Source organism: Coregonus lavaretus (assembly GCF_964263955.1).
Source record: "Coregonus lavaretus genome assembly, chromosome: 17".
NCBI lineage: Eukaryota > Metazoa > Chordata > Actinopteri > Salmoniformes > Salmonidae > Coregonus > Coregonus lavaretus.
The window spans coordinates 35,498,026-35,524,629 of NC_140004.1; the positions used below are offsets into that span (position 1 = coordinate 35,498,026).

At 41.3% G+C, this 26,604-nt stretch overlaps 2 protein-coding genes across 7 annotated transcripts in view; both read right to left on the reverse strand.

Moving 5' to 3' along the window:
* The window catches only part of LOC311144787 (rapamycin-insensitive companion of mTOR-like), a 49,880-nt gene extending 47,125 nt beyond the window's left edge, over positions 1 to 2,755 (reverse strand). For all 6 annotated transcript variants that reach the window (XM_084180912.1, XM_084180913.1, XM_084180911.1 and 3 more), the window contains exons 1-3: positions 2,692 to 2,755; positions 2,521 to 2,568; positions 176 to 273 (exon numbers count right to left, since the gene is read on the reverse strand). In XM_084180912.1, coding sequence (XP_084037038.1) covers positions 176 to 273; positions 2,521 to 2,568; positions 2,692 to 2,740 — 195 coding nt within the window. In that variant the 5' untranslated portion in view covers positions 2,741 to 2,755. The remainder of the gene's footprint in view (positions 1 to 175; positions 274 to 2,520; positions 2,569 to 2,691) is intronic.
* Positions 2,756 to 3,582: 827 nt separating this feature from the next.
* On the reverse strand, positions 3,583 to 26,190 carry LOC311144506 (FYN-binding protein 1-like). The gene is made up of 25 exons (XM_084180532.1): positions 26,137 to 26,190; positions 22,279 to 23,152; positions 21,908 to 22,016; positions 18,160 to 18,233; positions 14,724 to 14,746; positions 14,289 to 14,335; positions 14,005 to 14,149; positions 11,873 to 12,032; positions 11,635 to 11,770; positions 11,490 to 11,509; positions 11,253 to 11,301; positions 10,706 to 10,743; positions 10,463 to 10,520; positions 10,244 to 10,343; positions 8,120 to 8,279; positions 7,882 to 8,017; positions 7,737 to 7,756; positions 7,500 to 7,548; positions 7,020 to 7,057; positions 6,777 to 6,834; positions 6,558 to 6,657; positions 4,695 to 4,857; positions 4,581 to 4,611; positions 4,397 to 4,431; positions 3,583 to 3,760 (listed from the first exon to the last, which is right to left on the reverse strand). The coding sequence occupies exons 2-25, from the start codon at positions 23,123 to 23,125 to the stop codon at positions 3,738 to 3,740; spliced, it is 2,619 nt and encodes an 872-aa protein (XP_084036658.1). The 5' UTR covers positions 23,126 to 23,152; positions 26,137 to 26,190; the 3' UTR covers positions 3,583 to 3,737.
* Between the last annotated feature and the right edge of the window lie 414 nt (positions 26,191 to 26,604).

Sequence of the window (26,604 nt, forward strand, 5' to 3'; positions counted from 1 at the left end):
CCTAAAGGGTCAATAACACTTATAAGATGCGACATTTTCTTTTACCTTTGACCCCCAAACTACTAAAGACAGTCCATGAACAATGTTAAGTTGGGGCACAATACTGCAGAGCTAAACTATTAATTTCAATAACGAGGGCAGTCGCCATTATCAGCATTACATAAATCAGTACTACCTTTATGAAATTGTTCAGGTGGCCCAGTTTCCGCATGTTGGTGATGCCGTGTGGCTTGGAGACATTTTGAAGGATTTCACGCAAGTTGTCAGAGGGTTCTGTGAAAGACAAGGGAGGTGAAATAGAATCAAAACATTACAAAGCCTTTTAATATTCCAGTAATACTGAGCCCGGTTCCCGTGGCCACCCATAAATAAATAAATAAATAAATAATGTATGCACGCATGCCTTTAAGTCGCTTTGGATAAAAGCATCTACTAAAATGCGACTTAAAGGCATGCGTGCATACATTATTTATTTATGGGTGGCCACATACACACACACACAACCGTTCAAAAGTTTGGGGTCACTTAGAAATGTCCTTGTTTTCGAAAGAAAATAAAAAAAATTGTCCATTAAAATAACATCAAATTTATCAGAAATACAGTGTAGACATTGTTAATGTTGTAAATGGCTATTGTAGCTGTAAACGGCTGATTTGTAATGGAATATCTACATAGGCGTACAGAGGCCCATTATCAGCAACCATCAGTCCTGTGTTCCAATGGCACGTTGTGTTTGCTAATCCAAGTTTATAATAATAAATAATAATATGCCATTTAGCAGACGCTTTTATCCAAAGCGACTTACAGTCATGCGTGCATACATTTTTTTTGTGTATGGGTGGTCCCGGGGATCGAACCCACTACCTTGGCGTTACAAGCGCCGTGCTCTACCAGTTGAGCTACAAAGGCTAATTGATCATTAGAAAACCCAATTTCTCGTATAGAATAGCCTTCATTTCTCAGAACAAGAATAGACTGACAAGTTTCAGAAGAAAGTTCTTTGTTTCTGGCCATTTTGATTCTGTAATCGAACCCACAATTGCTGATGCTCCAGATACTCAACTAGTCTCAAGAAGGCCAGTTTTATTGCGTCTTTAAATCAGCACAACAGTTTTCAGCTGTGCTAACATAATTGCAAAAGGGTTTTTAATTATCAATTAGCCTTTTAAAATGATAAACTTGGATTAGCAAACACAACGTGCCATTGGAACACAGGACTGATGGTTGCTGATAATGGGCCTCTGTACGCCTATGTAGATATTCCATTAAAAATCAGCCGTTTCCAGCTACAATAGCCATTTACAACATTAACAATGTCTACACTGTGTTTCTGATCAATTTGATGTTATTTTAATGGACAAAAAAAATGATTTTCTTTTGAAACAAGGTAATTTCTAAGTGACCCCAAACTTTTGAACGGTAGTGTGTATGTATATATATATATATATATATAAATAATGATGTAGCTAACAGAGAAAAGGGTGCTCAACCAGCCACTAAGCTGCTTAGGTTGCAGGTTGGGATCCATTCTATTGCACAGTGAAAACGTGATCCAATTTTACATCCCACAGGTATACCCACTACTGCTGTGCTACATCTAATACAGTGAGGGTTAAATTGGTGTTGGTGAAAATATAGATCGTGCATTACTGATGAACGCCTATTGATCTGTTTACAATCTGTCACAGACACAGTCTGGTACCTTCAGGGTGGGAGTGGAAGTGGCATCGGGAACAATTTGAGGGTATGTATGTAGGATGCAAGTGATTAACCATCATTGCAGTGACATTACTGAGTCAGGGTTGTCTCATACGAACACCGAAAAGCTGGCAAGGCAGGCAGGAGTTGACACACTGTGCTGAAAAAGCCAACAGAGTGTACGTGCTTCTGGCTAGTAAATACTCATACTCACTGTCAGTTATATCCAACCATAACCTCTTGAGTTGTCAAAATGGCAAATTGGGCAGACCCACTGTGACGCCCACCGCAAACAGGGAAATCCCCCAGTTTCAGCTGAAAGTTAGCTAACTAGCAACTGCAACTGTCGTGACCCGACTTCAAACAAAACTATTGGCTAACGTTAACTAGCTAGCTACAATAATTGGACAACGTTTGTTAGATACCACAATGCAAACCTAGGAATGTAACGTTAGCTAGTTAGCCAGCTATAACTAACTACACGCCCAAATCATTAGCCAGGCAACGTTAGCTAGCTAAATGGGTAACTACCTTGCTCATCCCGACCATAACAAATATATTGTATAGCCAAGCTAGCTAGCTAATACTAGCCCACTAATCAAAACAGAGGAGCGTCATCTTGACTCGGATGACGCCTCTTTGGTGCTTGAGACTTGGCAAGCTGGTTATCAAAGCATTCAGCAACCAATACCAATAATCAGTAGAATGTATTTTAAGCCATTTCCCAGCCTCATCATCACCACAAATTGCTGCAAACATTAATATCCATTATAACAATAATGGCTTTCACTCCGTGTGGACGGACCCTTAACGTTTACTTACCTCTTGTCAGATCGAGCGGTACGTTCTCTTCCCCGCTGTCATTCCGACCTGTCCAACAGACAACGGGGACATTGTAAGGCAAAACACCTGGCTCATCAGAAATAAAATAAAATAGTGGCATAGAATTTCAAGTTTATAAAGCTTATGTCGGGGTAAATATTTCATGCTTACCTCGCATCCGAAGACTTCGGATAGGACGGCCGCGGATGCTGACCGCCATGTTTCCAGGAACATACACAACACCGGAAACTTCGTGAATTCTCGTGAGAGAATAGGGGATTGGGTTTATCGCGCATTCACTACTTTAGCGCCGCAAATCTCTTGTGCTGCTGGTCTGGTCAGTGGTGGAAATAGTACACAATTGTCATACTTGATTAAAAGTAAAGATATCTTAATAGAAAATGACTCAAGTAAAAATCACCCAGTAAAACACAATTTGATTAAAAGTCTAAAAGTATTTGGTTTTAAATATACTTAAGAATCAAAAGTAAAATGTAATTGCAAAAATATACTGAAGTATCAAAAGTAAAAGTATAAATAATTTCACATTCCTTATATTAAGCAAACCAGACGGATAGCCAGGGACACTCTCCAACACTCAGACATAATTTACAAAGAAGCATTTATGTTTAGTGAGTCCTGAGTAGGCCAGATCAGAGGCAGTAGGGATGACCAGGGATGTTCTCTTGATAAGTGCGTGAATTTGACCATTTTCCTGTTCTGCTAAGCATTCGAAATGTAACGAGTACTTTTGGGTATCAGGAAAAATGTATGAAGTACAAAGTACATTATTTTAGGAATTTAGTGGAGTAAAAGTAAAAGATGTCAAAAATATAAATAGTAAAGTACCGATATCCCCCAAAAACTACTTAAATAGTACTTTAAAGTATTTTTACTTAAGTACTTTACACTACTGGGTCTGGTGAATGTTCTAAGAGTTTATTTGAATGTAAATACCAACAAAAATACACAGTGAATGTTTCACATTCAAAGAGAGACATTTTTCTCAAATCCATTCATTCACATTGCAACCCGGATTGAATAAACGAAACAACCACAGTATAGTCAAGGCACATTTATCTATAGTTATTTCAACACAGTCAAATTACACATTTGATGTCAATTGTTTTTTTCACCAGATAACATTAAGATGACCAGTTGCAGTGTCCATTGCAGAGTTCAGTGCTGTTGTCTCAGTACATTCTGACAAAGAAGTCTCAGTCATTGTCATAAATGCAGTCTGTAAGAAAATAAACAAGTAGTACCAATCACCATGTTTGTAAAATTATTATGCATTGTATTCCAAACACATACAATTAAAAATAAATGTATGTAGGCCTATATTCTTTCATCAGCCTGATTCTGTAAGTAGGCCTATCTTGTCTGCAAACTAATATCTTGAAAGCAGTCCATACAGCTGGCAGCATAATTGTTTAAACAAATTGTTGTACAGTTAGTCACAAATAATGGTAACACTTTATTTTGATAGTATGTAGAGCATCTACAGATGGACCATCTACAGACTATCAGTAACATTTAAACTAACTATCTACTAACCCTAACCCTAGCTCTAACCCTAACCCTTATCCTAACCCTAGCTCTAACCCTAACCCTTATTCTAACCCTAAACTTAACCCTAACCCTTACCCTAACCTTAACCTAACCCTAAATGTAACCCTTATCCTAACCCTAAACTTAACCATTACCCTTATTCTAAACCTAACCCTAACCCTAACCGTAACCATAGCAAGCAGTTGCTTATCAACAGATAGTTTGTTGGTAGTATGATAATCTGTAGAGCATCTACAGATGGAAAATCTGGACTATCCTAATAAAGTGTGACCCAAATAATTTCTAGAATGGTTTTGAAACATACTTTCTCCAATGTCGTCATAAATATCTCCACCATCCCTGTTGAAGTAAAATCATATGTCAAAACATTAGCTGTGTGTGGTTGTGTGTGTGTGTGTGTGTGTGTGCGCACGTGTGTGAACGTGTGAATGTTTTGAGTGAGCACATGCATGTGTATTACAACAAACAGAAATAACTCTTGAACTTACTGTGCAACATTGACCATGGACACATAACCAACTAGAAAATAGGAATAAATATAGCAATTAATCGTTTATATTTGGTTGTGAATAATTCATCCACAACAACTGATTTCAACTTACACTTCCCGTCTCTGTTCCTGCCGATCAGTTTGCCATCTGTTGGCTTCACAATGACATCGATCACCTCTCCTGGCTTCAACTGCAGGTCTTTGTTCCCCCATTTCTTACTGGCCAAGGTAGGATCTATGGTAACATCATATAACACCTGGATCTCCCCTTCAAACTGACAGTGGAAGATGTCAACAGTGTTATTACAACTCAAATCATGTAAGTACAATATCAATCTGACCATATAAAAAAGATACATCGATTGATTATCAACATTTCAGAATGTTATCTGCGAATAACTGTGATTCTGTGATTTAAAAATGTTTTTCAATTGTATTTAGGATTTCCACTTTATTCAGATATGAATAGTATGAAACAAGAAGGGAGACAGAAGGGAGACAGTAATGTGCCAGCCTCAACTACAGTCGTGGTCAAACGTTTTGAGAATGACACAAATACTAATTTTCACAAAGTCTGCTGCCTCAGTTTTGATGATGGAAATTTGCATATACTCCAGAATGTCACGAAGAGTGATCAGATGAATTGCAATTAATTGCAAAGTCCCTCTTTGCCATGAAAATGAACTTAATCCCCAAAAAACATTTCCACTGCATTTCAGCCCTGCCACAAAAGGACCAGCTGCTATCATGTCAGTGATTCTCTCGTTAACACAGGTGAGAGTGTTGACGAGGACAAGGCTGGAGATCACTCTGTCATGCTGATTGAGTTAGAATAACAGACTGGAAGCTTTAAAAGGAGGGTGGTGCTTGAAATCATTGTTCTTCCTCTGTTAACCATGGTTACCTGCAAGGAAACACGTGCCGTCATCATTGCTTTGCACAAAAAGGGCTTCACAGGCAAGGATATTGCTGCTAGTAAGATTGCACCTAAATCGACCATTTATCGGATCATTAAGAACTTCAAGGAGAGAGGTTCAATTGTTGTGAAGAAGGCGTCAGGGCGCCCAAGATAGTCCAGCAAGAGCCAGGACCGTCTCCTAAAGTTGATTCAGCTGCCGGATCGGGGCACCACCAGTGCAGAGCTTGCTCAGGAATAGCAGCAGGCAGGTGTGAGTGCATCTGCACGCACAGTGAGGCGAAGACTTTTGGAGGATGGCCTAGTGTCAAGAAGGGCAGCAAAGAAGCCACTTCTCTCCAGGAAAAACATCAGGGACAGACTGATATTCTGCAAAAGGTACAGGGATTGGACTGCTGAGGACTGGGGTAAAGTCATTTTCTCTGATGAATCCCCTTTCCGATTGTTTGGTGCATCTGGAAAACACCTTGTCCGGAGAAGACAAGGTGAGCGCTACCATCAGTCCTGTGTCATGCCAACAGTAAAGCATCCTGAGAGCATGATGGAGCACCTTGCCATAAGGCAAAAGTGATAACTAAGTGGCTCGGGGAACAAAACATCTACATTTTGGGTCCATGGCCAGGAAACTCCCCAGACCTTAATCCCATTGAGAACTTGTGGTCGATCCTCAAGAGGCGGGTGGAAAAACAAAACCCCACAAATTCTGACAAACTCCAAGCATTGATTATGCAAGAATGGGCTGCCATTAGTCAGGATGTGGCCTAGAAGTTAATTGACAGCATGCCAGGGCGGATTGCAGAGGTCTTGAAAAAGAAGGGTCAACACTGCAAATATTGACTCTTTGCATAAACTTAATGTAATTGTCAATAAAAGTCTTTGACACTTATGGAATGCTTGTAATTATACTTCAGCATACCATACTAACATCTGACAAAGATATCTCATAACACTGAAGCAGTGAACTTTGTGAAGACCAATATTTGTGTCATTCTCAAAACTTTTGACCACGACTGTACATTATGTCATTATGTTTTCTCCTGTCACAATTAGACATCCTACTTTGAATTTCTTCCTGAATTCCTTTTCCTCTTTCTCAAACTTCTTTTTCTTCTTGGGGTCCATCACCTCTTGCGTTCCCTTAGGTGTCAGCTGAGGGAGACTGAAATGGAGAAACACAAAATGATTTAACTTAGGTATTGATTTCAAGCTCATGTGTGTCTGAACTGACTATTCGAGAGTATTGTTGACCCAACTCTGTCACTGTGACTCTCTTCTCACCTGTTGAGAAGAGGAGGGGTAGGAATGCTCTGGGACTCCACGTCATCATATATCATGTCTATGGACATAAAGACAGACCAATGAAGCAACACACTTCTTTAACTTGATTACACAGTACACACTGTACAGTACAACAAATAGAATGGTGATTTTATTTAAAGAATACTGGGAAATAATTTGACTGGGAAATAACTGGGAAGACTGCTGTTTACTTTCCCAGTGAACAAGTGATCATATCATTACCTCCCTCTATAAACACTGGAGGTGGTTGAGGAGGAAATCTGAGAATGAAGATCAAATGGTTATTGAACAAAAAGATCCAGATGGTGTATTCACTGTATTGAGATTATACATGGGAAAGGTTTCAGGGGTCATTCATAAAGGTTTCAGGGGTCATTCATAAAGGTTTCAGGGGTCATTCATAAAGGTAAAGGGGTCATTCATAAAGGTTTCAGGGGTCATTCATAAAGGTAAAGGGGTCATTCATAAAGGTAAAGGGGTCATTCATAAAGGTAAAGGTAACGGAAAGAAGGGATCAAAATGCTGTCAATGCAACGCTGTTCCAGCATGACTTTTGCAATAATACTTCTGACCACTAGATGTCAGTCAAATACTATGCAACGATGAGGAACACCCGTGAGAGAGAAACTGTATTACGTTGACAAAGATTCCTACTCGCTGCATCAAATATTCACAAAATTACCACATAATTACATAATATACCTGTTTTGAGTCGATCCGTCCACATCATCATAGATATCACCATCCTCAGCTGTCATGAGAAGAGGGAAAATAACAGCATGGAAAAAGGCTCGTTATTGCTATGCGACTGGCTGAGGAACAAGCCATGCTTTGAACGCTGCATACTAGGCCGAAGTCTAGTTGTTTTTTGTAATTTGTTATATTACTGGTCTGTTATGATTTCTGATGAAATATAGATAATATCAATATAAGACTTACCTTGTTGGACCTTGATCCCACTGGAGAAAAAAAAAGTGAGACTATTGAAGCATAGACACCAACGGGTCACAATGACACATCACATAGACAACAAAGTAACCAACATTTCAAAGCTCTAACATTTAACTTCTTTTTTGTATTTTACCTGCAGGCGTTGTCCTGGATGGCTACGTCATCATAAACCTCAGGGTTTCCCTCAGACTCGTTAGATAGGGGTTCTTTCTTCTGCTCCTTTATAAGGTCATAGTCAATGCCCACTGACTCAGTCCTTACATAGCCATCTACAACACAGCAAGGAGGAGGAGGCAGTGAGAACAGGAAGAGAGAGGGTGCTGTGTGTGTGTGTTTATATGTGTGCATTTACTGTATGTGTATACACTTACAGTTTCCCTCATTGTTCCTGGCCAGCCAACGTCCTTCTGGGTTGTCAGTGATGCGTATGATATCTATAGTCTCTCCCTGCGTTAGTGGCAGGTCAGTCTTTCCTCCTTTACAATCCGACCGAGCCTTGGCTTTGTGAATCACCTGAATCGGCCCTGAGAGCTACAAACAGGGATATGTGTTACTCCTCTACACATGGTTGTAATAGATATAAATCCAGATTTATAAACTGTTGGTTCGAGCCCTGAATGCTGATTGGCTAAAAGCTGTGGTATATACCACGGGTATGAAAATACATTTATTTTTACTGCTCTAATTATGTTGGTAACCAGTTTATAATAGCAATAAGGCACCTCGGGGGTTTGTGATATATGGCTAATATACCATGGCTAAGGGCTGTATCCAGGCACTCCGCGTTGCATCGTGCATAAGAACAGCCCTTAGCCATGGTATATTGGCCATATACCACACCCCCTCGGGCCTTATTACTTAAATATACATACAGTGGGGGAAAAAAGTATTTAGTCAGCCACCAATTGTGCAAGTTCTCCCACTTAAAAAGATGAGAGAGGCCTGTAATTTTCATCATAGGTACACGTCAACTATGATAGACAAATTGAGAAAATAAAATCCAGAAAATCACATTGTAGGATTTTTAATGAATTTATTTGTAAATTATGGTGGAAAATAAGTATTTGGTCACCTACAAACAAGCAAGATTTCTGGCTCTCACAGACCTGTAACTTCTTCTTTAAGAGGCTCCTCTGTCCTCCACTCGTTACCTGTATTAATGGCACCTGTTTGAACTTGTTATCAGTCTAAAAGACACCTGTCCACAACCTCAAACAGTCACACTCCAAACTCCACTATGGCCAAGACCAAAAAGCTGTCAAAGGACAACAGAAACAAAATTGTAGACCTGCACCAGGCTGGGAAGACTGAATCTGCAATAGGTAAGCAGCTTGGTTTGAAGAAATCAACTGTGGGAGCAATTATTAGGAAATGGAAGACATACAAGACCACTGATAATCTCCCTCGATCTGGGGCTCCACGCAAGATCTCACCCCGTGGGGTCAAAATGATCACAAGAACGGTGAGCAAAAATCCCAGAACCACACGGGGGGACCAAGTGAAAGGATATTGCTGCTAGTAAGATTGCACCTAAATCGACCATTTATCGGATCATCAAGAACTTCAAGGAGAGAGGTTCAATTGTTGTGAAGGCGGTGTCAGGGCGCCCAAGAAAGTCCAGCAAGAGCCAGGACCGTCTCCTAAAGTTGATTCAGCTGCCGGATCGGGAAACCACCAGTGCAGAGCTTGCTCAGGAATAGCAGCAGGCAGGTGTGAGGCGAATACTTTTGGAGGATGGCCTAGTGTCAAGAAGGGCAGCAAAGAAGCCACTTCTCTCCAGGAAAAACATCAGGGACAGACTGATATTCTGCAAAAGGTACAGGGATTGGACTGCTGAGGACTGGGGTAAAGTCATTTTCTCTGATGAATCCCCTTTCCGATTGTTTGGGGCATCCGGAAAACACCTTGTCCGGAGAAGACAAGGTGAGCGCTACCATCAGTCCTGTGTCATGCCAACAGTAAAGCATCCTGAGAGCATGATGGAGCACCTTGCCATAAGGCAAAAGTGATAACTAAGTGGCTCGGGGAACAAAACATCTACATTTTGGGTCCATGGCCAGGAAACTCCCCAGACCTTAATCCCATTGAGAACCTGTGGTCGATCCTCAAGAGGGGGGTGGAAAAACAAAACCCCACAAATTCTGACAAACTCCAAGCATTGATTATGCAAGAATGGGCTGCCATTAGTGAGGATGTGGCCTAGAAGTTAATTGACAGTATGCCAGGGCGGATTGCAGAGGTCTTGAAAAAGAAGGGTCAACACAGCAAATATTGACTATTTGCATAAACTTAATGTAATTGTCAATAAAAGCCTTTGACACTTATGGAATGCTTGTAATTATACTTCAGCATACCATAGTAACATCTGACAAAGATATCCCATAACACTGAAGCAGTGAACTTTGTGAAGACCAATACTTGTGTCATTCTCAAAACTTTTGACCACGACTGTACATTATGTCATTGTTTTCTCCTGTCACAATTAGACATCTTACTTTGAATTTCTTCCTGATTTCCTTTTCCTCTTTCTCAAACTTATTTTTCTTCTTGGGGTCCATCACCTCTTGCGTTCCCTTAGGTGTCAGCTGAGGGAGACTGAAATGGAGAAACACAAAATGATTTAACTTAGGTATTGATTTCAAGCTCATTTGTGTCTGAACTGACTATTCGAGAGTATTGTTGACCCAACTCTGTCACTGTGACTCTCTTCTCACCTGTTGAGAAGAGGAGGGGTAGGAATGCTCTGGGACTCCACGTCATCATATATCATGTCTATGGACATAAAGACAGACCAATGAAGCAACACACTTCTTTAACTTTATTACAGAGTACACACTGTACAGTACAACAAATAGAATGGTGATTTTATTTAAAGAATACTGGGAAATAATTTGACTGGGAAATAACTGGGAAGACTGCTGTTTACTTTCCCAGTGAACAAGTGATCATATCATTACCTCCCTCTATAAACACTGGAGGTGGTTGAGGAGGAAATCTGAGAATGAAGATCAAACGGTTATTGAACAAAAAGATCCAGATGGTGTATTCACTGTATTGAGATTATACATGGGAAAGGTTTCAGGGGTCATTCATAAAGGTTTCAGGGGTCATTCATAAAGGTTTCAGGGGTCATTCATAAAGCTTTCAGGGGTCATTCATAAAGGTAAAGGGGTCATTCATAAAGGTTTCAGGGGTCATTCATAAAGGTAAAGGGGTCATTCATAAAGGTTTCAGGGGTCATTCATAAAGGTTTCAGGGGTCATTCATAAAGGTAAAGGGGTCATTCATAAAGGTAAAGGTAAAGGAAAGAAGGGATCAAAATGCTGTCAATGCAACGCTGTTCCAGCATGACTTTATGCAATAATACTTCTGACCACTAGATGTCAGTCAAATACTATGCAACGATGAGGAACACCCGTGAGAGAGAAACTGTATTACGTTGACAAAGATTCCTACTCGCTGCATCAAATATTCACAAAATTACCACATAATTACATAATATACCTGTTTTGAGTCGATCCGTCCACATCATCATAGATATCACCATCCTCAGCTGTCATGAGGAGAGGGAAAATAACAGCATGGAAAAAGGCTCGTTATTGCTATGCGACTGGCTGAGGAACAAGCCATGCTTTGAACGCTGCATACTAGGCCGAAGTCTAGTTGTTTTTTGTAATTTGTTATATTACTGGTCTGTTATGATTTCTGATGAAATATAGATAATATCAATATAAGACTTACCTTGTTGGACCTTGATCCCACTGGAGAAAAAAAAAGTGAGACTATTGAAGCATAGACACCAACGGGTCACAATGACACATCACATAGACAACAAAGTAACCAACATTTCAAAGCTCTAACATTTAACTTCTTTTTTGTATTTTACCTGCAGGCGTTGTCCTGGATGGCTACGTCATCATAAACCTCAGGGTTTCCCTCAGACTCGTTAGATAGGGGTTCTTTCTTCTGCTCCTTTATAAGGTCATAGTCAATGCCCACTGACTCAGTCCTTACATAGCCATCTACAACACAGCAAGGAGGAGGAGGCAGTGAGAACAGGAAGAGAGAGGGTGCTGTGTGTGTGTGTTTATATGTGTGCATTTACTGTATGTGTATACACTTACAGTTTCCCTCATTGTTCCTGGCCAGCCAACGTCCTTCTGGGTTGTCAGTGATGCGTATGATATCTATAGTCTCTCCCTGCGTTAGTGGCAGGTCAGTCTTTCCTCCTTTACAATCCGACCGAGCCTTGGCTTTGTGAATCACCTGAATCGGCCCTGAGAGCTACAAACAGGGATATGTGTTACTCCTCTACACATGGTTGTAATAGATATAAATCCAGATTTATAAACTGGGTGGTTCGAGCCCTGAATGCTGATTGGCTAAAACCTGTGGTATATACCACGGGTATGAAAATACATTTATTTTTACTGCTCTAATTATGTTGGTAACCAGTTTATAATAGCAATAATGCACCTCGGGGGTTTATGATATATGGCCAATATACCTCGGCTAAGGGCTGTATCCAGGCACTCCGCGTTGCATCGTGCATAAGAACAGCCCTTAGCCATGGTATATTGGCCATATACCACACCCCCTCGGGCCTTATTACTTAAATATACATACAGTGGGGAAAAAAAGTATTTAGTCAGCCACCAATTGTGCAAGTTCTCCCACTTAAAAAGATGAGAGAGGCCTGTAATTTTCATCATAGGTACACGTCAACTATGACAGACAAATTGAGAAAATAAAATCCAGAAAATCACATTGTAGGATTTTTAATGAATTTATTTGTAAATTATGGTGGAAAATAAGTATTTGGTCACCTACAAACAAGCAAGATTTCTGGCTCTCACAGACCTGTAACTTCTTCTTTAAGAGGCTCCTCTGTCCTCCACTCGTTACCTGTATTAATGGCACCTGTTTGAACTTGTTATCAGTCTAAAAGACACCTGTCCACAACCTCAAACAGTCACACTCCAAACTCCACTATGGCCAAGACCAAAGAGCTGTCAAAGGACAACAGAAACAAAATTGTAGACCTGCACCAGGCTGGGAAGACTGAATCTGCAATAGGTAAGCAGCTTGGTTTGAAGAAATCAACTGTGGGAGCAATTATTAGGAAATGGAAGACATACAAGACCACTGATAATCTCCCTCGATCTGGGGCTCCACGCAAGATCTCACCCCGTGGGGTCAAAATGATCACAAGAACGGTGAGCAAAAATCCCAGAACCACATGGGGGGACCTAGTGAATGACCTGCAGAGAGCTGGGACCAAAGTAACAAAGCCTACCATCAGTAACACACTACGCCGCCAGGGACTCAAATCCTGCAGTGCAAGACGTGTCCCCCTGCTTAAGCCAGTACATGTCCAGGCCCGTCTGATGTTTGCTAGAGTGCATTTGGATGATCCAGAAGAGGATTGGGAGAATGTCAGATGAAACCAAAATAGAACTTTTTGGTAAAAACTCAACTCGTCGTGTTTGGAGGACAAAGAATGCTGAGTTGCATCCAAAGAACACCATACCTACTGTGAAGCATGGGGGTGGAAACATCATGCTTTGGGGCTGTTTTTCTGCAAAGGGACCAGGACGACTGATCCGTGTAAAGGAAAGAATGAATGGGGCCATGTATCGTGAGATTTTGAGTGAAAACCTCCTTCCATCAGCATGGGCATTGAAGATGAAACGTGGCTGGGTCTTTCAGCATGACAATGATCCCAAACACACCACCCGGGCAACGAAGGAGTGGCTTCGTAAGAAGCATTTCAAGGTCCTGGAGTGGCCTAGCCAGTCTCCAGATCTCAACCCCATAGAAAATCTTTGGAGGGAGTTGAAAGTCCGTGTTGCCCAGCGACAGCCCCAAAACATCACTGCTCTAGAGGAGATCTGCATGGAGGAATGGGCCAAAATACCAGCAACAGTGTGTGAAAACCTTGTGAAGACTTACAGAAAACGTTTGACCTGTGTCATTGCCAACAAAGGGTATATAACAAAGTATTGAGAAACTTTTGTTATTGACCAAATACTTATTTTCCACCATAATTTGCAAATAAATTAATAAAAAATCCTACAATGTGATTTTCTGGATTTTCTTTTCTCATTTTGTCTGTCATAGTTGATGTGTACCTATGATGAAAATTACAGGCCTCTCTCATCTTTTTAAGTGGGAGAACTTGCACAATTGGTGGCTGACTAAATACTTCCCCCAGTGTATCCTGTATCCTGTATCCTGTATCCTGTATCCTGTGTACCTTGTACTTTTTCTTTGCCTCTTGCTCCTTCTTCTCTCTGGCTTTCTGCATTTTTTTCTCCTGCTCTAGTCGTCTCTTCTCCTCTTTGTCGCTCTTCTTCTCTTGTCCTTTCATTTCTTTCGATCCTTTAGCCTCCTTTTCAATCCTGTCGTGAAAGAGAGAGAGAGTAAATGTTGGATAAAGAATTATACTGGGGTTGAGAATCAAACATATAGACGATAATACTACAGAGGTGTCACTATTATATATAACATCGTTTTACATTCTATTCAGACCCCTCTCACCATCTCTCCTCTAAGTCTTCATACATCTCTTCATCACTCAACTCCACCTGTTAGAGGATGGGACATACAATATTACAATCAAGCTTTAAAGTGAAGCTTCAAACTAACAGAAATGATTGTTATCAAAGACAGATTACGCTTGTTGCAGAGATTTGGACTGTACACATACTGTATCTAAATATGTAAATGACCATTCAAACAAATGTTCAGTCAGAAGTGGCTTACTGAAGCTACATACTGCAAGGGTCTAGTTATCTCTCTTAACCACTTCCTCTTTTCTCCTAGCATGTTATTTTTACTGCTACATATGTCACACACTTTAACACCAATCATGTGCCCTGTCTAAATGCATGCTATGTACAGTGCAGTAACTTGAACTAGTTGTACTGTTTCGAGGCTCCATATTACCGGTTTCAGGCAAATCAGATATTGTACCTCAATTTTCAGGTTGGGATGTCCTGTAATGAAAACCAAACAAACATATTCATCATTTTCAGTTAAATGTTGATTATTAACATAATTTTTTATGTTGTAGCTTACATCCACAACATAGAGTATTAAACACATTTTTATCTCTTAATTTGAACCAATCATCTTTGTTCCACCAAATGATTTAGGGCCTAGCTACGTACAGTGAGGGAAAAAAGTATTTGATCCCCTGCTGATTTTGTACGTTTGCCCACTGACAAAGAAATGATCAGTCTATAATTTTAATGGTAGGTTTATTTGAACAGTGAGAGATAGAAAAATAACAAACAAATCCAGAAAAACGCATGTCAAAAATGTTATAAATTGATTTGCATTTTAATGAGGGAAATAAGTATTTGACCCCCTCTCAATCAGAAAGATGTCTGGCTCCCAGGTGTCTTTTATACAGGTAACGAGCTGAGATTAGGAGCACACTCTTAAAAGGAGTGATTCTATTCTCAGCTTGTTACCTGTATAAAAGACACCTGTCCACAGAAGCAATCAATCAATCAGATTCCAAACTCTCCACCATGGCCAAGACCAAAGAGCTCTCCAAGGATGTCAGGGACAAGATTGTAGACCTACACATGGCTGGAATGGGCTACAAGACCATCGCCAAGCAGCTTGGTGAGAAGGTGACAACAGTTGGTGCGATTATTCATAAATGAAAGAAACACAAAAGAACTGTCAATCTCCCTTGGCCTGGGGCTCCATGCAAGATCTCACCTCGTGGAGTTGCAATGATCATGAGAACGGAGAGAAATCAGCCCAGAACTACACGGGAGGATCTTGTCAATGATCTCAAGGCAGCTGGGACCATAGTCACCAAGAAAACAATTGGTAACACACTACGCCGTGAAGGACTGAAAGGTCCCCCTGCTCAAGAAAGCACATATACAGTGGGGAGAACAACTATTTGATACACTGCCGATTTTGCAGGTTTTCCTACTTACAAAGCATGTAGAGGTCTGTAATTTTTATCATAGGTACACTTCAACTGTGAGAGGCGGAATCTAAAACAAAAATCCAGAAAATCACATTGTATGATTTTTAAGTAATTAATTTGCATTTTATTGCATGACATAAGTATTTGATCATCTAACAAACAGTAAGAATTCCGGCTCTCACAGACCTGTTAGTTTTTCTTTAAGAAGCCCTCCTGTTCTCCACTCATTACCTGTATTAACTGCACCTGTTTGAACTCGTTACCTGTATAAAAGACACCTGTCCACACACTCAATCAAACAGACTCCAACCTCTCCACAATGGCCAAGACCAGAGAGCTGTGTAAGGACATCAGGGATACAATTGTAGACCTGCACAAGGCTGGGATGGGCTACAGGACAATAGGCAAGCAGCTTGGTGAGAAGGCAACAACTGTTGGCGCAATTATTAGAAAATGGAAGAAGTTCAAGATGACGGTCAATCACCCTCGGTCTGGGGCTCCATGCAAGATCTCACCTCGTAGGGCATCAATGATCATGAGGAAGGTGAGGGATCAGCCCAGAACTACACGGCAGGACCTGGTCAATGACCTGAAGAGAGCTGGGACCACAGTCTCAAAGAAAACCATTAGTAACACACTACGCCGTCATGGATTAAAATCCTGCAGCGCACGCAAGGTCCCCCTGCTCAAGCCAGCGCATGTCCAGGCCCGTCTAAAGTTTGCCAATGACCATCTGGATGATCCAGAGGAGGAATGGGAGAAGGTCATGTGGTCTGATGAGACAAAAACTCCACTCGCCGTGTTTGGACGAAGAAGAAGGATGAGTACAATCCCAAGAACACCATCCCAACCTTGAAGCATGGAGGTGGAAACATCATTCTTTGGGGATGCTTTTCTGCAAAGGGGACAGGACGACTGCACCGTATTGAGGGGAGGATGGATGGGGCCATGTATCGCGAGATCTTGGCCAACAACCTCCTTCCCTCAGTAAGAGCATTGAAGATGGGTCGTGGCTGGGTCTTCCAGCATGACAACGACCTGAAACACACAGCCAGGGCAACTAAGGAGTGGCTCCGTAAGAAGCATCTCAAGGTCCTGGAGTGGCCTAGCCAGTCTCCAGACCTGAACCCAATAGAAAATCTTTGGAGGGAGCTGAAAGTCCGTATTGCCCAGCGACAGCCCCGAAACCTGAAGGACCTGGAGAAGGTCTGTATGGAGGAGTGGGCCAAAATCCCTGCTGCAGTGTGTGCAAACCTGGTCAAGACCTACAGGAAACGTATGATCTCTGTAATTGCAAACAAAGGTTTCTGTACCAAATATTAAGTTCTGCTTTTCTGATGTATCAAATACTTATGTCATGCAATAAAATGCAAATTAATTACTTTAAAATCATACAATGTGATTTTCTGGATTTTTGTTTTAGATTCCGTCTCTCACAGTTGAAGTGTACCTATGATAAAAATGACAGACCTCTACATGCTTTGTAAGTAGGAAAACCTGCAAAATCGGCAGTGTATCAAATACTTGTTCTCCCCACTGTACATGCCCGTCTGAAGTTTACCAATGAACATCTGAATGATTCAGAGGAGAACTGGGTGAAAGTGTTGTGGTCAGATGAGACCAAAATCGAGCTCTTTGGCATCAACTCAACTCGCCGTGTTTGGAGGAGGAGGAATGCTGCCTATGACCCCAAGAACACCATCCCCACCGTCAAACGTGGAGGTGGAAACATTATGCTTTGGGGGTGTTTTTCTGCTAAGGGGACAGGACAACTTCACCGCATCAAAGGGACGATGGACGGCGCCATGTACCGTCAAATCTTGGGTGAGAATCTCCTTCCCTCAGCCAGGGCATTGAAAATGGGTCGTGGATGGGTATTCCAGCATGACAATGACCCAAAACACACGGCCAAGGCAACAAAGGAGTGGCTCAAGAAGAAGCACATTAAAGTCCTGGAGTGGCCTAGCCAGTCTCCAGACCTTAATCCCATAGAAAATCTGTGGAGGGAGCTGAAGGTTCGAGTTGCCAAACGTCAGCCTCGAAAATGTAATGACTTGGAGAAGATCTGCAAAGAGGAGTGGGACAAAATCCCTCCTGAGATGTGTGCAAACCTGGTGGCCAACTACAAGAAACGTCTGACCTCTGTGATTGCCAACAAGGGTTTTGCCACCAAGTACTAAGTCATATTTTGCAGAGGGGTCAAATACTTATTTCCCTCATTAAAATGCAAATCAATTTATAAAATTTTTTACATGCGTTTTTCTGGATTTTTTGTTGTTGTTATTCTGTCTCTCACTGTTCAAATAAACCTACCATTAAAATTATAGACTGATCATTTCTTTGTCAGTGGGCAAACGTACAAAATCAGCAGGGGATCAAATACTTTTTTCCCTCACTGTATATTATTCACATTGCCCCGTAGCACTCTTATAGGTTGTGTAAGAATGGAAGTGGCACCTCCAGGGGGAAGGGGTGCAGGGAGATTCATGACCCCAACGTCGTCATAGCTCTCCTCCTGGTCGGCCTGGATTCTGATCACCATTCATGTAAGACACACACACACACACACACAATATATATATAATATATATACAAATATAAAGGGGGGGGGGGGGGGTGAGACCAAGTCAAGACAAAAACCGGGAGGGGGAAGAGAGGTCCGAGACCAGAAAAATGTGAGTCCAATTCAAGACAATGACTGTAATTTTGTCAAATCGTCACCATAATAAGAGTTCAAAATATCCAGTATTTCTGTGTTCATATTTCAGAAGAACATATGGATTCTTTAGACATTCAGAATGGTGAAAAAAAACATTCTGAGGGCAAATAGAGACACTTACACATTTTTACTAACTCAAAGACAGTGGGGAACAACGAAAGTTTGGGGTCACTTAGAAATGTCCTTGTTTTCCATGAAAACATACATGAAATTAGTTTGAATAGGAAATATAGCAAAATGAATCAGAAATGTAGTCATTGACAAGGTTAGAAATAATTATTTTTAATTGAAATAATAATTGTGTCCTTCAAACTTTGCTTTCGTCAAAGAATCCTCCATTTGCAGAAATTACAGCCTTGCAGACCTTTGGCATTCTAGTTATCAATTTGTTGAGGTAATCTGAAGAGATTTCATCCCATGCTTCCTGAAGCGCCTCCCATAAGTTGGAATGGCTTGATGGGCACTTCTTACGTACCATACGGTCAAGCTGCTCCCACAATAGCTCAATAGGGTTGAGATCCGGTGACTGTGCTGGCCACTCCATTTTAGACATTATTGCATAGTTTAGAGCTGTGTTTTGGGTCATTGTCCTGTTGTAGGAGGAAATTGACTCCAATCAAGCGCCGTCCACAGGGTATGGCATGGATTTGCAAAATGGAGTGATAGCCTTCCTTCTTCAAGATCCATTTTACCCTGTACAAAACTCCCACTTTATCACCACCAAAGCATCCCCAGACCATCACATTGCCTCCACCATGCTTGACAGATGGCATCAAGCACTCCTCCAAGCATCTTTTCATTTGGTCTCTGTCTCACAAATGTTCTTCTTTGTGATCCGAACACCTCAAACTTCGATTCGTCTGTCCATTACACTTTTTTCCAATCTTCCTCTGTCCAGTGTTCTTTTGCCCATCTTAATCTTTTATTTTTATTGGCCAGTCTGAGATATGGCTTTTTCTTTGCAAATCTGCCTAGAAGGTCAGCATCCCGGAGTCGCCTCTTCACTGTTGACGTTGAGACTGGTGTTTTGCGTGTACTATTTAATGAAGCTGCCAGTTGAGGACCTGTGAGGCGTCTGTTTCTCAAACTAGACACTCTAATGTATTTGTCCTCTTGCTCAGTTGTGCACCGGGGCCTCCCACTCCTCTTTCTATTCTGGTTAGAGCCAGTTTGCGCTGTTCTGTGAAGGGAGTAGTACACAGCATTGTACGAGATCTTCAGTTTCTTGGCAATTTCTCGCATGGAATAGCCTTCATTTCTCAGAACAATAGACTGACGAGTTTCAGAAGAAAGTTCTTTGTTTCTGGCCATTTTGAGCCTGTAATCAAACCCACAATTGCTGATACTTAACTAGTCTCAAGAAGGCCCATTTTTTTGCTTCTTTAATCAGCACAACAGTTTTCAGCTGTGCTAACATAATTGCAAACGGGTTTTCTAATGATCAATTAGCCTTTTAAAATGATAAACTTGGATTAGCAAATACAACGTGCCATTGGAACACAGGACTGATGGTTGCTGATAATGGGCCTCTGTACGCCTATGTAGATATTCCATTAAAAATCAGTTGTTTCCAGCTACAATAGCCATTTACAACATTAACAATGTCTACACTGTATTTCTGATCAATTTGATGTTATTTTAATGGACAAAAAAAATTGCTTTTCTTTCGAAAAAAACAAGGACATTTCTAAGTGACCCCAAACTTTTGAAAGGTAGTGTATATATTATTATTTTCAATGATGTTCTAACTTAATCTCTTCTGTTTTTGTTAGAAAGGAAAAGGTTCAAACTGAAGAGAAAAAAATATCCAATCAGTATTTTTCTTTGGTGGTCTCTGGTGAGATAAATCAAGCTTGCTAAGTTAGCCACAGGCTAGGCCATCAGAAACTTGATAGAAGGCATCTGCCATTCAACTGTATTAGGGCAACATTTTGGAGTGACAGTGGAATCAACCAATCACATTGACTTGTAATGGCCAACAGGTCACTGTGCAATAGCAAGCAGTAGTCTTCCCATGGTCTAGCTAGCTAGCTTTTGTTGTAGTGGATGTTGTTGCTGATTTGTTAGCTTCTCCCTATTCAAGAATAACTTTCAAATGATCATCATCTGGTGTAACTGTGTTTTTTATTGCAGCTCGCATGCTGTTTTCCTATAGATTTTTCAGATTTTCACTCTCAAAATCACACTTAAAAAAATTTAAACAACAAAAATGTGATGTTCTAAGTCCACAACAATGCTTAAACCACATCAGGAGACCATTTTTTAGGTCTGGGAAAAAATCTAGAAAATATATTTTTGGAGGATGTAGTTGCCCTTTAATTCAATTGAGCAAAACAAATGCTCTCCCAATAGATACAAATCAGCATTATATCATTCTGTCAGGTAGGCCTACATTGCAGTCAACATTTAATTGGGAAAGTTTTTTGGGAAAGCCTTTAGACATGTTCATGCAAACAGCGCATGATGACTGGATTGCACATCGCAAATAGCCTACTAACCAAGACTAATGACCAAACTTTTTCAATACCTGGTTTGCATACCCATTTTTACTTTGGTTTGCATTTACTGGTATATATAATAAATTGAAACAGCTACCGATGTCATTCTTCTGTGAGCTGCACCATCAAAACCAGTTCTTGCTGCCAGCCCTTGCTGCCTGCAGATGATATTCCGCTAAACCTAGGCTATATGTGCTGCGCTCATGTTAATATATTTCACGTGCAGTACATCATGAATAAGTAGTATACCTCCACTACACTACTTTGATACGCAACAGAAGGGATTAAGAAGTGTGTATAGGCAATGCCCACTGAAAATAAAGTGTGTATAGGACGTATACCGGCGTATAGCCTCCACTACACCACTGACCCTTTGTGTTTTACAAAAAGTGCACTTGAGTGCGCTAGTATTACGGTTGCTGTCCTTTCCGCATCACGAGCCTGTCACACACTGAAGGCCTAAATCCAATAGGTTCGCCACTGCGCAAACATGTCTGTAATAGATATAAAGACTGTTACAATTTCACTCTGTCTCCACTTTACTAATAGTGAGCGCGCAACTTTACAACAATTTCCCCCCCTCTTCACTACCAGCAAGTCAAGGAAATTCGGAAAAAGTTTGAGGATTTTTAAAAATGAAAGTAACGGTCAGTAATATTACGAGTAAAGTTGGAATCACAGATTTCAATAGTTCATAAGATATTAATGTTCCAAAAAGGAGTGTATATATTTGGACTGGCGAAGCGCTTTTATGGTTGACTGAATGGAAGCTGATCATTATGAGTTTTTTTACTCCGCTAGTCTCGGCTGGTCTCTTGAAGAAATTAGGAGTCCTCACTATCCGAGACCGAGTAAAAATGTATCGGACAAGACGGAGACACTTGGGGGCTGCAGGGGTGTGTGGTAGGCCTACGGTGGTTAACGTTTGTATGCTATAAGGAGTTTCTTCTTCAATCTATGATTCTCATAAGCAAAGTATTGTACTTACCTAACTGCAGGGGCCTTAGAGAGTAGGCAGGGGGTCAAAGGTGCAGGGAATTTGCTGGTGTGGGGAGCAAGAGGAGAGGGAGGAGGCCCAGCTGTACTCAACTCTGGACCTGTCACACAGAACAACAAAGCAATAGAACCATGCTTGTTGTGCATGTTTTCTCCTAATGGTTAAGGTTACAATTTGAGGAGGGTAAGCTGATCCTAGATCTGTGCCTAATAGCTTCTTTTGTCATTCTTTCTTTACGAGACATGATGACATATTTAAGGAAGAGGACTGGGTCATGTGACCTAACGACATGTCAACTAGACACAATAATTAGGTTTTTATGTATTTTGGATGTACATAGAGGAAAGGAGAAGAGATCTCACCATCAGTCCGAAACCTCTGTAAGGTAACATGGGGAGGCCTGTTGGGTTTCAGAGGAGGGTCCCCCAGGGAAAATACATTAGGCAGGGGTTTCCTCTTAGGGGCCGAGGGATCATCATTCTCTTCATGAGGGACCAGTTCATCCCTCGCTCCAGCTTGCGCTGTCAGGAAGTTGGGTTCCAGGGTGGGAGGAGGTTGGGGAGGCATGCAGTTGCTAGAGTTCAAAGTTTGGAGGCTTGTTTCACTTCCCTGTCTTGTGAGGGAGTTCTGTTGAGCCACGGGTGGAAGGGATTTGAAGATGGAGAGCTGGGGCAATTTGGGGATGGATGGTGTTGGATGTTCCTTTAGGGTCCCTTGGTCAAGGTTGGACTGCAGTGATGAGATGGAGATCTTTGATTTGAGGGCTATGGGCAGTTTAGGGACTGTAGGGGTGTTTTCTGACTCACTGTCCTTTACCCACGGGGGTTTGGCTGAGCCTGAGGCCGGAGCCGGTTGGACCTCGTTGTCCAGAAAGGCTGTGTTGACAGGACACCTTTTCAGTGGAGGTCTGGTGAAAGTGGACTCAGGCCCTGAAGACGCTGTGTCCCTGATGGTCTCCACAGGCCTGAGTTTGAAGGACTGGGGTTTGGGGAACGAGGTTCCTACATCTTCTCTGGCTGCGGTCTCACATTTCTTCTGAAACACAGGCTTAGGTGCAGGGGATTTAGTGGTGGTCAGGGCTCCTCCTGATCGGCTCTTCTCCAGGGCAGCTAGCTTGGCTAAGAGAGGGGAACTAGTGGAGTGGGATACCAGTTTAGGGTGAACCCCTCCCTCCATGTGGCTGCCTCCTCCTGTGTTGAAGTGAGCCATGAGAGCCCTGACGTTTGATCTTTCCTCCTGGGTAGAAATATTGTGAGAGAATGACATACATTGTGTCATTTTGGAGTAACTTTGATTGTAAATAAAAATAGAAGATGTTTCTGAACAATTCTACATTCATGTGGATGCTACCATTATTACGGAAAATCATGAATTAATCATAAATAATGATGATAATACCCCAAAAAATCATGAATAAAGATCGTACCTCCCAAAAAAGCTAACCTCTCAACATTACCAATACCAGGGGAGGTTAGCATCTTCTGAGGGGTATGATCTTTGTGCCTCTGTACCTTTCTCACTCATCATTATTCACCATTCATTACATTTTACATTTTAGTCATTTAGCAGACGCTCTTATCCAGAGCGACTGCATACATTTTTCATAATGGCCCCCCGTGGGAATCGAACCCACAACCCTGGCGTTGCAAACGCCATGCTCTACCAACTGAGCTACACTGGGCCTGTTCATTCATGATTATCCATAATCATGGTAGCATCCACATTAATTTAGAATTGTTCAGAAACATATTCTATTCTTATTTACAATAAAAGTGACTCCAAAATTAGACAATACATTATTCACCATTCCGTTCCTATTGGACACAAAATAATCTGAAACACAACCAAAACAAACAGCAAATGCATCCAACAAATGTGTAGTCACAAGCTTGATGTACAGTGGGGAAAAAAAGTATTTAGTCAGCCACCAATTGTGCAAGTTCTCCCACTTAAATAGATGAGAGAGGCCTGTAATTTTCATCATAGGTACACGTCAACTATGACAGACAAATAGAGATTTTTTTTCCAGAAAATCACATTGTAGGATTTTTAATGAATTTATTTGCAAATTATGGTGGAAAATAAGTATTTGGTCACCTACAAACAAGCAAGCTTTCTGGCTCTCACAGACCTGTAACTTCTTCTTTAAGAGGCTCCTCTGTCCTCCAGTATAAAAGACACCTGTCCACAACCTCAAACAGTCACACTCCAAACTCCACTATGGCCAAGACCAAAGAGCTGTCAAAGGACACCAGAAACAAAATTGTAGACCTGCACCAGGCTGGGAAGACTGAATCTGCAATAGGTAAGCAGCTTGGTTTGAAGAAATCAACTGTGGGAGCAATTATTAGGAAATGGAAGACATACAAGACCACTGATAATCTCCCTCGATCTGGGGCTCCACGCAAGATCTCACCCCGTGGGGTCAAAATGATCACAAGAACGGTGAGCAAAAATCCCAGAACCACATGGGGGGACCTAGTGAATGACCTGCAGAGAGCTGGGACCAAAGTAACAAAGCCTACCATCAGTAACACACTACGCCGCCAGGGACTCAAATCCTGCAGTGCCAGACGTGTCCCCCTGCTTAAGCCAGTACATGTCCAGGCCCGTCTGATGTTTGCTAGAGTGCATTTGGATGATCCAGAAGAGGATTGGGAGAATGTCAGATGAAACCAAAATAGAACTTTTTGGTAAAAACTCAACTCGTCGTGTTTGGAGGACAAAGAATGCTGAGTTGCATCCAAAGAACACCATACCTACTGTGAAGCATGGGGGTGGAAACATCATGCTTTGGGGCTGTTTTTCTGCAAAGGGACCAGGACGACTGATCCGTGTAAAGGAAAGAATGAATGGGGCCATGTATCGTGAGATTTTGAGTGAAAACCTCCTTCCATCAGCAAGGGCATTGAAGATGAAACGTGGCTGGGTCTTTCAGCATGACAATGATCCCAAACACACCACCCGGGCAACGAAGGAGTGGCTTCGTAAGAAGCATTTCAAGGTCCTGGAGTGGCCTAGCCAGTCTCCAGATCTCAACCCCATAGAAAATCTTTGGAGGGAGTTGAAAGTCCGTGTTGCCCAGCGACAGCCCCAAAACATCACTGCTCTAGAGGAGATCTGCATGGAGGAATGGGCCAAAATACCAGCAACAGTGTGTGAAAACCTTGTGAAGACTTACAGAAAACGTTTGACCTGTGTCATTGCCAACAAAGGGTATATAACAAAGTATTGAGAAACTTTTGTTATTGACCAAATACTTATTTTCCACCATAATTTGCAAATAAATTCATTACAAATCCTACAATGTGATTTTCTGGATTTTTTTTTCTCAATTTGTCTGTCATAGTTGACGTGTACCTATGATGAAAATTACAGGCCTCTCTCATCTTTTTAAGTGGGAGAACTTGCACAATTGGTGGCTGACTAAATACTTTTTTCCCCACTGTAGTCATTGCATGCTAGGAATATCGGACCAAATACTAAACTTTTGACTACTTTAATACACTATGAGTGAATTTGTCCGAGTACTCATGATGACTTCTTCAAAATGGCGGGGAGCAGACACATAAAGTCCTTTCATTTCTCAATGATAAATCAGATATGTATGAATTCATGAAAATCCCCTCAATTAAAAGGTGACGTTCTGTACTGTCACCTCCTATGAAACATTTGATCTCAAATCCACAATGCTGGAGTATAGAGTCATATTTAGACATTTTAGCTTCACTGTCCAAATAAATACGTAAGGGAGTGTATACTGTATTACATTGATCTCAATGGCATATATGGGCTTCCTCTCCTTTAATTGCACTGATCTGAAAACCAAGGACAGGACAGATGACACCACGAAGGTGATGTTGATTTTGCCTGTCCAGTACTTTCCAATCAGTGAGGAGACAAGATGATTCCTCTTTAGACCTTTGGGATGCAGATGCAACCACATTTTTGCCCATACCTTTGATTCACCTCAAAATACAAATAACACGTGTGACTCAATGACTCGTTCTAACAGACCTTATTAAAAAGGTTTCCTTTCAGCTTTATGTCTATAAGAGACATCCACCACCATGGTATACATCAGAAATAAGACAATTAACTAAAAGGTCACTTCAAATAAACCAGAATGTTCTTTGGAAATTAATTCTGAAGACTTTGTAGATATACACTCTCAAACATCAATTTCCTCCAATGGCATCCACCCTGACACAAGCACTCACCTAATCTGTCCAAGTCTCTCCCATACACTCTTTATAGCCCTGGCCTTGTGTGGGTCTGGAGACAGTGTGATACTACCCTGTACAAAGACCAAGGGTTATATACATACGCAGGAAGTGTATGGGCTATTACTATTCAGATTAAGGGAGGTGAGAAATGAGAAGTGCTATCAGCAGTCTGTGTACAGTTTATATGAATACAACCACTGTCTTTGGCTAGGCCATACCAGTGCTAAGGCAACTGACATACAGTGGCATTTTAGCTACCAAACAGTAGCTGCTTAGTAGGCTACGTTTCTATGTATAAGCAATCCATAGGCCTGTAGGAAAGTAATTGCGTTGATGTGGTCTAGCCATCATTTTTGTAATTTAATAATTTAAGTGACATGAGAAAGAGTGATTCACCATGATTCTCTGAGGAGAAAGCAGCAATAAAAGTGTTTTTCATCACAGTTTCTCCCATTGCTGATT